This window comes from Salvelinus alpinus, chromosome 10 (genome assembly GCF_045679555.1).
Source record: "Salvelinus alpinus chromosome 10, SLU_Salpinus.1, whole genome shotgun sequence".
Classification (NCBI taxonomy): Eukaryota; Metazoa; Chordata; class Actinopteri; order Salmoniformes; family Salmonidae; genus Salvelinus; species Salvelinus alpinus.
In genome coordinates this window covers 27,564,714-27,580,540 of record NC_092095.1, presented here as the reverse complement: position 1 = coordinate 27,580,540, position 15,827 = coordinate 27,564,714, and the positions used below count along the sequence as shown (strand labels likewise).

At 38.7% G+C, this 15,827-nt stretch overlaps 1 protein-coding gene across 1 annotated transcript in view; it reads left to right on the top strand.

The window, feature by feature from the left end:
* LOC139531828 (V-set and transmembrane domain-containing protein 2A-like) overlaps nucleotides 1–15,599 on the top strand; it is a 30,619-nt gene extending 15,020 nt beyond the window's left edge. The window contains exons 3-5 of the mRNA XM_071328702.1: nucleotides 9,506–9,556; nucleotides 9,841–10,171; nucleotides 12,656–15,599. Coding sequence (XP_071184803.1) covers nucleotides 9,506–9,556; nucleotides 9,841–10,171; nucleotides 12,656–12,732 — 459 coding nt within the window. The 3' untranslated portion in view covers nucleotides 12,733–15,599. The remainder of the gene's footprint in view (nucleotides 1–9,505; nucleotides 9,557–9,840; nucleotides 10,172–12,655) is intronic.
* The last annotated feature ends 228 nt before the right edge of the window (nucleotides 15,600–15,827 follow it).

Sequence of the window (15,827 nt, the reverse complement as noted above, 5' to 3'; positions counted from 1 at the left end):
AGACTGTGCATATTAAAGTTAGCTTCATAATTACAGTGATTATTCAACATGAATGTGAATAATGTATTTTAAAACTTTTTTGTTATAAAATATACTGAGGGTCTTTCCATGCCACTTCTTGCCCAGACGTATTAACAACATCAATACCAGTGAAGATATCTATATAGAAAGTGTAGCAGCAGCTTTCCTTCAACATCTATCCATAGAAATCCGGAGGTAGTCTATAAGTTATTTTGTAAGATGTTGTTCTTCCTTGAACTATGTATGTTTGAGATCCCAAAGGCTCAGTTTCATCTCCTGTCTTTTTCTCCACTGTGAGTCATAACACACAGCCTCTGCCAATTCTGAAAAGCCAATGCTTTACTTTAACATATTTCTTGAAACTTAATCTTGTGTCCTGTTTCTACACCGGGAGCATCTCAAGGGCTGAGTAGGAGTGTTGTTTCATCCACAAGACTTTTTCCTTTTTTTAATGTTCATTTAATTGAATGCCTTCTAAACAGCACTGAAATGCAGACATTATTACTTTACACTATTTGCAGAGTGATTTATCTCAAACTCTTTTTACAGTTCCTCTGAGAAGGTGATGATAAATTATGCAGATTTAGTGCAAACAGCACAACAATGCAATCGTGAGCTACATGTACAGTATTCCCAGTGGTGGGAAAAGTACCCAAATGACATACTTGAGTAAAAGTAAAGATACCTTAAAAGAAAATGACTCAAGTAAAAATGAAAGTCACCCAGTAAAATATTACTTGAGTAAAAGTCTAAAAGTATTTGGTTTTAAATATACTTAAGTATCTAAAGTAAATGTAATCGCTAAAATATACTAAAGTATCAAAATTACAAGTATAAATCATTTCAAATTCCTTATATGAAGCAGACAGCACGATTTCCTTGTTTTTATTCATTTACGAACATAATTTACAAACGAAGCAATTGTGTTTAGTGAGTCTGCCAGATCAGAGGCAGTAGGGATGACCAGGGATGTTCTCTTGATAAGCGTGTGAATTAGACAATTTTCCTGTCTTGCTAAGCATAAAAAAATGTAACGAGTAAGAGTGGAGTAAAAGTAAAAGTTGTCAAAAATATAAATAGGATACTCCCCAAAAATACTTAAATGGTACTTTAAAGTATTTTTACTTAATGTACTTTACACCACTGAGTATTCCAAACTTGTTTTGTCCCGTCTATTTAAAATATTTGCTATTATTAACACCTTTGCACATTTGGAAGGCTGTTTAGATGACTGAATCTGAATCCTACACTCTCTCTCATATCGGGAGATACTGCTGTGAAACTATTTTACATGTAATTACCATTGCAGCACCTGACACTTGACCAATTGCAGTGGAGCCTTTGCTGCTCTTTTCATGTGAGAAGAACTCAATAACATGATTTCAGTGACTATAATTAACATTAACAACAGATCTTGGGCCATAACGTCTTGAGCGCCTACTCAAGAGTCAGTGAGGTTCGTAATTAGTGAGCACTTACAAGGCTGCATGGTGTTTTATGTACTCCAACTTAACACACTCTAACGTTATTATCGGGCACTTGATGTTATCACAGAGGACTTGTTTAAAGGTTCAGAGATTTTGTAAATAAAGTTCACTTGTAGTTCCCAAAACACATGTTAAAAACGGCACACTGGAAAATAGTGTCCATATCAGGACAGCCTCAGACAATTAATCAATATTGACCGTTGTCTTTCTCAGTGTGCGTGTTTTTTTTTTTTTTACATGTGTTTTGGACATGTGTGATGTTACTAACCAGGAACTTAAAGAAAACGCATTGCTGTGCACAGGGCTTCTACTTTTTGAATCAAATCAAAGTTTACAGGATGAATATGTATGAACTTTCCAATTTGTAAGTCGCTCTGGATAAGAGCGTCAGCTAAATGACTTAAATGTAAATGTAAATGTATTTGTCACGTGCACATGAAACAGTGAAAAGCTTGCTTGCAAGCTTACTTCAGTCATGGTATGCCTTAGTGCCAATTTTTCAACTGATTGAAAATAGCTGCTAATTAACCTTTGCCTGTTGGCTGTAGTCAAATGACCAAATCACCTTCTAGTGGCCTTATGGGTGAAACATTATTAAACATTTTAATAATTTCATAATTAATAAACATATATTTTTTGGAAATCCGGAGTTTCTATGTCAAACGTTTTGTTATATTTCAGTCTTCTGTGATATATATAAAGTGTAATAGTGGACTGTAAATGCACACTCAAAATAATTGAATACATTTCAACTCCATATCTAACATTGTACAGGTGTCTTATTTTATTTAAGCCCATAACCATGTGTGTGATGTGTATACTTTTGTTTAAGACTACTAATAAACACTCTGTGTGACCCTGATTTAGCTCACTGCAGTAAAAGGTTTTAAAGATCGAATCCACATTTGGGGAAACAGCACCATTTTCACCCAGCGCATTTGTTATCGTCTTTGAATTGTTGATGTAATGGAGGAGAAATGGAGGAGAGGAGCACAGTAATCCCCCATTGTGACATATTTCATTACGCCCTACGGCATCTTCATCTCGTCCCGCTACTGGACGGAGAGCATAGGGTTTCACAATACAAAATGGAGGAGCATAGTATCCTGTCAGAAATCACATTTATTTTGGAAGATTGAAAAACATGACCTTTATTTAAGACAGGAGAAACATTGTTTCAGGTGATAATAAAACATGTTTCGTTTAGTTACTTTTTCCTCAACTTTCCTCAAGTCAAGCTAGTTTACAGAGCAACTAGCTATCTAGATAGCTAAAATGTAGGATAGGTTGAAGATACTGTAGCTAGTGACCTCCACCCAATAGTTATCATTAAAAAAAAGTGTCATTACCATCACAATAAAATATAACGGGAGGCAACAGTGAAAATATAATTGGCTTAACAGCCAATGTGTATTATTTAACATTAGGCTACTAAAATAGTACTCACTTATAGGAATGCGTAATTGTCCCATACGGCCATTGCCGAAAACCACATATTATTTTCTTGCTCTGTGGTTTGGTAACTTCCTGTTATATTGACGGACTCTGGCTCAGTTGTTTTGCAACTGAGCCTTCAACCGCAAGGGGGCGCTGCGATACCATTCCGTTGTGGACGGTCCCCATTGAAATGAATGACATCAGGCGTAACGCAACGGACTGCTTAGATGTAATGTGAATGGGGCTTAAGTGTAGTAAAAGAAAACGCAGTACACATTCTGCTATTCTATCTCGAGTGCAAGGGGAAAAGAACAGTGTTAGTTGTTTGTAGTAACTAGTTTGTTGTTGTAATATCCAAAACTGACGTGGCAGTTCCACCAATTAGAGACTCAAGTGTTACCGAAAGTGAATCTACATCCAAGTTGATCGTCTTTCATTTGGTTGTTGGCTTGGGCAGGCTCTAGTAACGCTATCGTATCGTATTGCTCCTCAATTCCTCCGACAGTGAGGAGGGAATAGCTTGTTGAGCTCAAGGGGCTTAGGCCAGAAGGATGAGAGGGCGAGTCTAGTTGTTTATTTATTTATATGTGTAGTACAATGTACAACCAAAATATATCAAAAGTGAGAAGTGGTGCGTTGCAACAGTAGTCTGTAGTCCCCGTGCAACATCTGTAGTCCCCGTGCAGGTGAACATAAAAACATGAAAACATTATATACGAAAGGACAACATACCTAATGTACATCAGCCATTTAAAAGCATAAAGGACATAGAGACATGTTTCAACACGTTGTTGCTGCTGATCTTATGACCTGATTTGTTTTTAAATCAAGGCTGCCTCTGATTAAATGTAACACAAAGGCCTATAGATAATAACATGAGGATCATAACAGAAATAATGAAATAAGCCAGACAATCGTAATGATGAGTGGAAGTGCAGTAGGTCTATACAGAATTTCAACGTAGATAATACCATTTGGTTGCAGGGACCTGGGCGGCCCCTTTCTTTTTACACAGTAATTGTGGGACTCATTTTACAAGAAGTCAATTTCAGTTTGCATGAGAAATAGCAGTGTGTCACAGTGGAGGGTTTTTGTAATAAAGAGACAAGAGATTGAAATTGAGATACTCCAAACTGCTGAGAGTGTGTCGAGCTCAGAAGGCAGCCAGGCGTCGAAAATGAAATATAAATGAGAAAGCAATGGCTCTTTTGTTTCTTATTGTCACTTTAAACTTTTGCATCAATGTCAAAAGACATTCAGTCAATCTAAAGAACGCTTGTAAATTAAACAGAACACATTCGCAGGCGAAGGGGTATCATTATTGATGAAAATGGGCATTCTAAGACTACAAGTCTATTTCCCATTTGAAAAACCAAGCTGTTCAGTTCCTCTCAAGCTACAGATAGGCTTACGCTTGTGTACATTTGTATAGATTTCTCTCATTATGAAATCAGCACATTTCCGTGACAGTTAAGTGTCTGATGACACACAACGGCAGTCTGCAAGTGGCCTATAAATGTCTATTACACTTCATGATAAATGTCTGGATTCTGAAATAATATCTGAAATTCATTATTTCACAATTAAGTAAATTGCATTTGTTTGTACAAGGCTAAATGACTAATGGAGTTCGACAGTTAAATGCCCAGCATTTTTATGGTTCGCAAAGCCACTGTAAATTCACCAGACCCAATTGGGATAAAGCACCCCATAAACCTGTGATCCAGAACTGAACTGGAGAGACAGGCTAGGCATACTCCAATCTCTTTCTGCTGGATCTATTCTTTGGTTATTGAAGGGTAGATGAATGTCAAGAGTATTTAACATTCTATGTCCACTTTAAGAAATACATGATGTCTGAATACAGAGGGAAACCATGTAGGCAGATGTGAATGGATGTCTTTCTTTTAAGAAGATGATCTAGCCCAGGTGACATATATTGTTTAATCAGGGCGCAGTTTGTAAAGAAAAAGATTGAGATAGATGACTTTGGTGAAATCCATGCAGGAGCCCCACCAATTGCCTTCACATCACCACAGTATTAATTTCATCACCAAAAATAGTGGCAAAAATATTCACCAAGCACCTATTTTTCAGTGACACAATTCTCACGAGACTATAACTGACTAAATAGACCCAGAAAAAAAACTATAACTAAACTTAAATTATTTTTCAGTTCACTAAAACAAGTCGAGACGAAATTGTCTCTGTGACTAAAATCAGACTACTAAGTGGACTGGACAAGAGTTTTTGGAAAGATTGAGAGCTTTTCAGTGATGAGCACAATTAATATTAGCAGCACAGATGTTCTGTGTAGGAGTGGGAAGGATGTGCCACAATCGGCGCACACAGCCTATCCTACATCAGCTCATGAGCTGCGGGGGAGCAAGCGATGAGTGTGTGCAGACAGGCTCCACTCTGGCTCCGCCTCTGATCATACACATTGCACAGGGGACTCTCTTGCTGCCCCGTAGCTAACCAGTCAGCACCAGCCTTCTAGTTAGATACCGTTTTCCTGGTTAAGAAACACAAGCTGTTTTAAGAAATTAAAAACAATAGCAGAATTAAGTTTAACAGTAATACAACAATCTAGCTATGTTTTTCGCTCCCTTGAGTATAGAAACGTTTTGTAATTTGTAGTCTCGCGAATGTACTTGCCAAGACTCCCACAGCTTGATTCTAGCCATTACCGTTCAAAATATATGTTTTTTTCTCTATGTTTTTTTTCTTTCTATCGTGCATTGGCGGGCCGCATTTTACATTCATTGAGCATATCGCGGGCTGTTCTAAAAGTATGCTACTTGCGGACCGGAGTGTTAACCATATCAAACACTTGAAACAGATTTTTCTGCAATCTAAAGATATAATCCTTATGCTTAATTCTATGTAAAAAATATGTTACTTTTCCCACATATCTAAGCATACATCTTGAACTGCCTGTATCCTGACTGGTGGTTATTTTTCTAAAGAAACGAAATATGCTTCTCAGCATCTTTGCTCAAATCTAAGTAAACTATTGAAAGGAATGTGAGTCTTATTTGATACATTTAGTAATTGCTTGCTTTTCTAAATTGCTTGCTTTTCTAAAGTCTTTATCCTACTCTGTTTATCTTATATCCTATTGCCTAGTCACCTTACCCCTATACATACAGTACCTACCTCCATCACTCCAGTATCCCTGCACACTGTAAATATGGTATTGAAACTGACCCTGTATATACAGTAGTATGCTTACTTACTTATTGTGTTCTTCATATTTCTTCTTATTTCTTGTGTGTTTCTTCTAGTATTACAATGTTATTGATTATTGCATTGTTGAGTTTTTATTTTGCAAGAAAGGCAATTCACTGTACATTCAAACTTGAAACTAACAACCTTGCCAGCAGGCATGCCAGCTAAGATAGTTAGACAAGCTAGCTACTCTTGATTGATAGCCTGAAATGGCTTCTTGGTAGCTAGGTATGACATTGGGAAATTGGGAACCTATCTGGACTAGCTAAAGCCAACTTCAACTTTATTATTTTTAACAGGACAAATCTGATGGGGAACATGCCCCTGTGCCCCCTATGGGCAAGACGCCTCTGTCTTTAGGCTACACCTTGTTCAGTCATGTTACCTCATTAGCTGGTTATAGCTAACAACCTGGGGCACGTACAGCGGGACACAACATTTTGGAACGTTCAGATAGATGTAGAACAAACATGCCTCTCTGGCAAATAGAATAAAAAATAACGTAGGTTCTATTCATGGACTTTCTATCAGAAGCGTTTTGCAACTGAACGTTGCCCTGGTAACATTACCAGTAGTCTATGGATAGAAAAATGTTTATTGACTAAATCCCTCTTGCCACTACACTATATCCGACTGGGTAACTTTATATTGAGTTAATGTGGACCCTAGTGACTTAGACTTGAGCACTTGGACCAGGACTTGAGCACGGGGACTCGGACTTCAACCATAGGGACTCGTGACTCAACCATTGGTAACTCGGACTTGGACTCGGATTGAAGCATGGAGGACTTTGGACTCGATTTGGACTCAAGGTTTAGTGACTCGACTACATCACTGGGCAAAACAGTCATCAGCCCCGTTCTACTTTTGGACATAAATGTGGCCGGGGTGTCTGTGGAACGGTGATAACAATTGTGATTGTGCTTCTCTCTCTCTCTCTCTCTCTCTCTCTGCACTTGTGTGAGTCTGTTTGTTTTGTATGTAATATGCAGTATCTATGTAGGCTGAATTCAGAATTTACATGGCCAGATAATTTTTATATATTCTTATATAGGTTTGTCATACTTTTACTGTTGGGAAGAGAATAGGATGTTATGCAGAAAAATATGTTGGTAGGGCAAGGCTATGTATGTTTGTGCACATGGAAGTCAGTGATTTATGTTTACTAGTAGGTTAATGAGGCAATACAAATGTGATGTGAATAAATGTGGAAGCATTTAGTTGACTAAAATGGCCCACTGTTCTCATCATTTTGACAATAACTAGACTAAATCATTATTCAAATGACAAAAATGTGACTTAATGATATTTTTAGTCAAAATGACTGATTAGAATTACATCTAAAAAAGAGTGGCAAAATGGCCACTGCACCACATTCAACTTTGTCTTGGCAATTCAAAAGAGAATGGTCTGTCTGAGATGGTGAGGGTGAAATGTTAACTTTTGTGTCTGACATCTGTGAAGATTGATGACGGCAGAAAAAGAACAAACAGTCAATCTGTCTGTTATTAGCATTGATCCGAATTGGAAAAATGTATTATATTGTAAGTATTGGCTTCTCTGAAGTAATGATGTACTTGACACAAAACACTCTCGTTCCGGTTTTCTTAAGTAGCTCCTGTACTTTTCAAGCCTTATTTTAAGTCTCCTGTGGAGCCGACAGCTTTTATCCCCTCTGTAGCTGTTTCTTTCATGGACTGGTTTAAAAGAGGCTCTGCTGTTAACAGACTTTCCAAGGAATAAGTCCATTTGAAATTCAATGCCTATTCCATGATATAGGCTTTGGGCTGAGTGTTTGCTATAGTGCCAGAATACTGCCACCAGAGCAAGAACATGGGCACGTTTTACATTTTTAGCAGACACTCTTATCCAGAGAAATTGTGGTCAAGTGCCTTGCTCAAGGGAACACCAACAGATTTTGAATCTAGTCAGCTTGGGGATTCAAACCAGCAACCTTTCGGTTACTGGCCCAGCACTCTTAACCTCTAGACTACCTGCTGCTCAACCTAAAGCTGGGTCACTTTTTGATGGCTTTGTGTTTTAACTTCTTTGAGAGTTTCTTATTTGAACGTTTGTTTTGGGTAAAGCCTCCAGACAGTTAATTATGTTTCATAAGACTATAGAGAGAACATTTTTAAAGATGATGATGATTTATAATTATTGCTTGTTCAGTGCCATTTATGAGGAAAAATGTGTCAATTGTCAATTTGTCAAAGAGTATAATCATTCTGTTTTCGAACTGCTTCCTTTCACTGAATATCACTTTATTTTATTGATTCTTTTCACAAAGCTTTTCATTCATTCTAAATGTACAGAATGGGGAAGAATATGGGATTTCATTTTCTTTCATTTTAGTCGATCGTTCAATTGGAATGTTTTTGCTCCTTCCATCTGGGATAAACTGTTTATTGATGTAGCTATCAATCATTTATAGCCATCGATGAATGATGCTGCATTTACACCTGAAATGTACTTTTGAGGAATGCCAGAGGCTTTTTGACTATTTTTGCTTCAGTGACTGTGAAGACTAGACTGGTATAAAAATATAACTATTCTATAATTTTTTTAGAGTGCCACACTCTTACATGCTGACCAGACCGCTGGTGCGTGTGCATCCACATGCGCCATCGCGCGCATGTTGATTTTGTCCACCAACACCAGACACGATCAGGACACGCAGGTTGAAATATCAAAACAAACTTTGAACCAACTATATTAATTTGGGGACACGTCGAAAAGCATTAAACATTTATGGCAATTTAGCTAGCTAGCTTGCTGTTGCTAGCTAATTTGTCCTGGGAAATAAACATTGGATTGTTATTTTACCTGAAATGCACAAGGTCATCTACTCCGACAATTAATCCACAAATAAAATGGTAAACCGAGTTTGTTTCTAGTAATCTCTCCTCCTTCAGGATTCATCTTCTTTGGACTTTATATGGCGGTTGGCAACCAACTTTAAGGTGCATTACCACTACCGACTGGAGTGTGGATCTCAGTCCATCTTCCAATCACCCACATGGGTATATGCTCCTAAAAACCAATGAGGAGATGGCACGTGGGTATATCTTCCGGGACTTGCAGCGCATCAAGCGTCACAAATAGAATCAAGTTCTATTTTAGCGCCTGGCTTCACAGACGCTCATTGGCGTGCGCAAGCAGTGTGGGTGCAATGATTGAATAACATGTATGTATTTATTTTGCCACCCTCGTGCACACAACGCGAGCAGTGTGGTCAGCATGTTAGAGTCTCGTAATGCATTGATGTCTCCTTTTCAAATGTATCTTCAGCTTTTTTAAGTGTATTTTTATTTTCTCCGTTTTCTTAGATGGAAATGATACCAGAGCCTGATCCAGACGATGAAGGGACTAAAATAAGTGTAAGTTATTGTATGTACAGAGTTTTTACAGTGTCCATACTAGGGCAACATCACATTTCCTAATATGGACACCATAAGTATGGACACATAAAACCATCACCATTACAACTATTTCGCTACACCTGCATTAACATCTGCTGAACAGGTGTATGTGACCCAAAAAATTAGTTTGATGTTTCTAATGTTGTGTCAATACATGGTTGTTTGTACTGAACCACCAGTCATGTGGATGGGATGTAGTTGCTCCTGCATCGTTCATTGAACATCTCTTTATCTCCCTACAGACGGTGAAGGTACAGGGAAACGACATCTCCCACAAACTGCAGATCTCCCGGGTGGGGAAGAGTGACGAGGGCCTGTATGAGTGCAGAGTCACCAACGCCAACTATGGAGAGCTGCTGGAGTACAAGGTCCAGGCCTACCTGAAGGTGAACAGCACCCGGCCCCGCATCAGACCGGTCAAGAAGACGTCCCCCCTGTCCCACCTGACAGCAGATAAGAAGCCCCGCAAGACAGGCTCCACAGCAGCACAAGACGGCATGAGTGCCGACCAGAGGGTCCGCTCTACCTCCAGCTCTCAGACTTCATCAGCCAAGACAGTCAAACACAGTTCAGGTGAGATAACGGCGCCAGAGATTCTGCTTTGGTTTTTCATATAATTTATTTTTCCTTCAGTAGGGTAAATCATCAGCCAATCCATCTAACTATTTGTATCTTTTTTTCTGTATTTTATTCTGCCTGTATGTCAGTCTGTCTGTCTGCTTGTCCATCTGCATGTTTCTTGTCTGTCTGCCTTCAGTCTGCTGTCCGCTTGTCAGTTTGTTCCACTTTAAAGCAATTCCCCCATGTAATTAATCAAAAAGACACTGAAGGACACTGTAGCAAGTGAATATTACAATTGAATGTGGAAATACAGCAGAAATAAACCCCCAGACTGCAGTTTGTGATTATGAGGCAGAGGCGCACCAAATTATGCTGACAACTGTGTGGCGCTGAATGCTCTGTGCGGTGTATGACACTGATAAATGTTCCTCTATTGCTCCCCCTGCGGTCTTACCTTTACTGAGCACTGTTATGACTGGAGGACAGTTACATTGCTGCAAATGCAGGTTTTTGGTCGATGAACAACAATTGTCAAACAATTGGATGAAATTAGACCTGTGAGAGTAAAACGATTTTCCACATTGCCTTACCTGTAAACGATGGCAACTGTTAGCCGAGTAGGAATTAAGTGCATGGTGGTTTGCCTGCATTGCGTTCCTGTGCAGAGAAGACCAATGTGTCAGGTCTAGTTACCTCACAGTCTGCATATATTGGTTTTGGCACTGTTGGTTTTTCAACGCTTTGGGTCACTGAAATGAAATACAACAAATGTCCCAGAAGTGATATGTACTGTACCAAAAGGCCTTCAACTTTGTTTAAACTGTGTGGCAAGTCGCCAACCAGTTCTGGAAAATAACTGCTTTCATACCATCTTCCCAAAGTGCTCCTGCAACTTCCAACACAGAAGAAGGAATAACCCTGTCCTATCAGACATGGCTGAGTGGTGAACGACACTGAGAACAGGGAGAATTTGTGAAACACGGGTGTATGACATCGAACCTAGCTACTGTACATTCAGATATCACGAAATCCCAGCTGGGATTTGCTACACAAGTCAGACTGTGTTATCACATTTTTTTTCAGTAGCCCACCACTAGCTCCATCATGTAGGCAGATAGATGGCGCCAGGCCAGCTCTCTCCCTATGGCAGCGGCATATGCCTGGGTGACGCACCCACCCTCAGCAGGGAGGTCACTCTACCCTATATTTCAAATCTGTATTCCATTAGACAAAATAAGGAGTAAACTGGAGACTCAGGCTGTATACTATTGGTGGTGGATCAGGTGACTTTACTCTGTGCAATGTAAAGCGATTTGAGTCAGTACTTGTACAGCAACAGTACTTGGTTTGGTATTTAGTAGTGTAGTACTCATGTTGTAACCTAAATATTTAGTTTGTTTGTGGCAAATGATAGGTTTTGTAAAAAGTGTTTCCTGTGACATTACTTTTTCAGTATTTATCGAAGAATTGCATTTAAGCTATATTCAGGGGTTTGAGTATGTTTTAAGGTAGGGCTCTCATGGATGGTGTGAGAGATTCACTGCAGGTCATCAGAGCTGTGTCTATCGGCATGTAAACCTAGTCCAGCCTCCCAGGCTGCGAGCTGATTCATTATTCTCCATGCAGAGGATATTTTGGCCTAGCGTTATTGCTGCTCCTCTGTGGCAATACTGTTCACTTGATCACCCCGGGCCAAATGAAATCTGGCAGGGAGGAACAGCGGGTTACAGGCCTCCGTCTTTTTCCTCCTCCCGATATTGAGCTTGGCCGAACCATAGTGTCCCCAGACAATTCTCCTCTTAGAACATTGCTGTGCTTGGTCTGACGGAAAAATCCAGTAAATGTCACCATGATTTAGGGAATATTTCATTTTCCATTTCCTTAATGCTGCCTTTGTTTCGTAGGATTAAAAAAATGTTGTGCCTCTTTTTCAGTCCCGGGCAGGTACCAGAAAAAGTTCATTAGGGAATCTGGTTTCTTTTGATTCTTTTAGACCTTAAATTCTATTTTAGCTTGTGTATTACAGGGAGATTAAACAGAAGAAAATCTTGCGTCAATATACAGTAGAGTATTGCCATTCAGAATATCTCCTTATCTCTCCCTACTGTACTATACGTTCTGTATCATTATCCTTTGGACAGAAATGCATCGATGCCTTTTTCCTGTGGTCTTGATCTTATCAATTCAAGGACAATGTCCCTGAGAAGCAAATGAACCAAATGCGCATAAGACTGCCAGGCTTTTCAGTATCATACAGTTGTCAGACGGTGATGCTCAAACATATATATAATGCTTTTTTTGTATTCCATATGCATATTTCATTTAAGAATAAGATCATTCCATACGTGCACAATGTATAAAATGTTTCAGACTAGTGCCATGATAGCTTTTGCACATATTTCTCCGCAGCAGTACGTGTTAAAGATAAGAACCGTGCACATATTTTGTGTGAAGATAAGCACTGTATATGTCCTGACTGTATGCCTTCATTCACAGGTACTAGGATAGCTACAAGCTACGGACTTGCCATCCTGATTCTTGGCGTTGGCTTTATGAGGGATACCTTGCTATAGTTTCAAGAACTGACTTTTCCTCCCAGTATCACTATGTATGGCCTATTATTACCACCAAGCAGACAGCACAGTTGGCCCTTTTTTTCCCACCACTACTCTGCACCCAATGAATTCTTATTACCCATTGTACACAAGAGGCACCTTCTCAAAGGCCAGTGGCGGGATTACCTGTTGTGCCAATGTTTCTTCAGCACTCCCAACAATTGAAACAAAATGGAAACCGACAGTGTCTACTTGGAATATCTTTCACAAATACTTTTATTTTGGTTTCCTGCAATACAGTTATTGTGTCAAAGTAGAAAAAAAAGGATCTATATTTGTGTAATATATGAGTATATAATTGTTTTATTTCAAACTCCTTGAACTGTTTATAGCTTACATTCACTATGTTGATCATGTAACTACATTGTACAAGGGTATTCATGCCCCACCCAAAACAAAATAACTACTAAAATACAACAAAATGATGTATAGGCCTAGTTGGATTGCTAAATTAGGGCAACTCGACATTGTATTATTTTAAAATCTGCATATGTATTATCTGCAACTACAATTCTTGAACTTTGTTATTATGGATCTGTTCTTATTCATTCTCACATTCTTTACTTTTGTACGGTATTTCCTTTGGAATATAGAAATAATACTTCCATCTCTTGTAATTTCCTGATGTGCAACAGCTTCACATGTTATGAAGCATAATAATGTCAATGTTTATATGTGACTGTGCCAGCAGACCATTCGTTTAAATTTGGCTGCACTAATATTGTAAAAAGCCATTAAGAAATGGAATGCTTCACTTAGAGCACAGCTCTAATATTCAAATATGCTCCATTACCGAAAAGAAGAATCTAGGTACTGCTGTAGCCTAATGCTCAGGGGCATTATCTTTGTGTAAAGAATCTCACATTAGCCAAGAAGAGTTCTTATGCCATTTGATGGTGCAATGATGCCCCAACGGTATCTATAGTATACGCTCCTTATCTGTAACACAGAGATAAGGACGAGGAAACAGTTTAAAGGTCCTGTGATTAAGAAAATGGTTTTAAATTGTTCTCGCTCTTGTCCATTCTCAATGTTCATCGACACAACGCTTTGACAATCTGACCTCTTGTTTCAGAACCCGTTAGCAGAAGTCATGGATTCTACTGTTATACTAAACTGTTAATATATATAGAAGCTTTCTAAATGTCTACCTGCAATGTTCCATAGACATTCACCACTTGGAATCATTTCTATTCACTATATGGATGCACCTATTTTAGGTAGCGTCATTGTTAAGTGCAATGACCACTGGACATATTATGCCACCATAGCTACTGTATGAATAGGTGGTATTGGTAATCGTGCAGCAACAGTGCTTCAGATCTGCCTTTCAGTTGAGTTGAAGAGGGTATCCATAGACTGAAGAGAGTCTCCATTGTAAAATGTATCATGCGACCAAAGACAGTGGCTATGGCCATAGAATATTGACTTTCACCAACATCGATCTCTTTGCACATTGCGTATACTGTAGCCTAGTGTTCTCACATATTGTGCCCCTTTATTCCCTATCTTTTTACAATCTCAGAACGAGGCGGACAATCTGCCCAGATTCACAAAGCACCATCTGTCCATTTCTTCAAATCGTATTTAAAATAACAGCACTTTGGATGGAATAATTATATGTATTGGCAGTACATACACATTCCTGGGGCCACTAAGAAGCAGGATTTTGCTTAAGGTCTCCACCGTAAACAGTCTCCAGTCTTCTGTACACGCGCTGCTGAACTCAGTGAGGGATCTTAACCTGTTGATACAGCAGTTGGAGTTAGCTGACAGAGCAAATAATACAGAAGAATCCAGCTAGAGACATATCCTGATCAGCAAGTCTTGTCAGGGTACAAAATGTGTGGGCTATATACAGTATTTAATCTGCGCTGGTTCCTGGGATGAGAACAGTTAATCTAGCAGAGCTGTGTCATGCTGCTTAACCTCAAATCAATATTAGGCTATAGTCCATTGAGTAAAAGTTATTTTATGACTATTATGACAAATCCTAACTGTTCAGTTTTGAGGAAGACGATTTTGAGAACTTGAGTTTATCACATACTTCTCCAAGCAGGTAAAATGGATAGCATATTTGTGTGCACAGTAAAAGAATGCCTTCAGTTTATCAAATCCCTGTATAAAATTTTAAAAATGAAATAAAAAATCTGTAAAACTTGTAAAGTAATCAGCATGTAACCTTTTTTATCCAAATGTTTAAAAGCAGAGACAAGTTATGTTCTGTATTTGTAACAATGTTGTCATATATTCGTTTTGAAGCACTAACAACAGGAAATGGAATTTAAAAACAACTTTATTGACAGTCTGTTAAGGAGGACCACTTGCCATGGCAGTACACACCTGTTGCAAGGCCTATTGTACTTCAACAGGAAATGGAATCACTACAGAGTACAAGGTCAAGCAAAGTGGATATATAATTTAAAGGATCGACAACAGTCGTTTGATAAGGGAATTGCAACGTCTGACAATTGTGGTGGCTAACAAGCAACGAAGTCTCAGCCCATCAAACAAGATACTATATTATGACATTTGAGCAACTCAAATCCATGGATATTGTTTCAGAAATGACAACACAGCAGTTATGGTTTTTTTATGACGCCGATGTCCATTATTTCAGCTTCACATAGATGAATTGTTTCCTTATTACGCATCATCTCAATGCAGTCTTATCTGTTTGTTGAGCTGTCAAAAATGTTATGACCTGTAATTTGAATTTTATTTGGTACTGTGTGAAGCTTCTGTACTGGAACGTTGCAGCAGTTTGTATTATAATGATATCAGAAAAATATTTAAATAAATCATTTTCACAGATGGGATTCAAACACCGCTTCCTCTGCTGGATTCCATCTGTTAAATCGGTAACATATTATGACTTGACTTAGTGAGTACATTGGATGTAGTTCACTGGGCGATCATAGTGTGGCACATAATGGGGCACATACTGCGCATTCAACCATTCCGAGTGGATATCAGGACAAAGCTTAACGCTGTCTGGTCATAACACCCCTGAAAGTTTTAGAGAGGTCCAAACCAGAAAAAGTATCTTTACC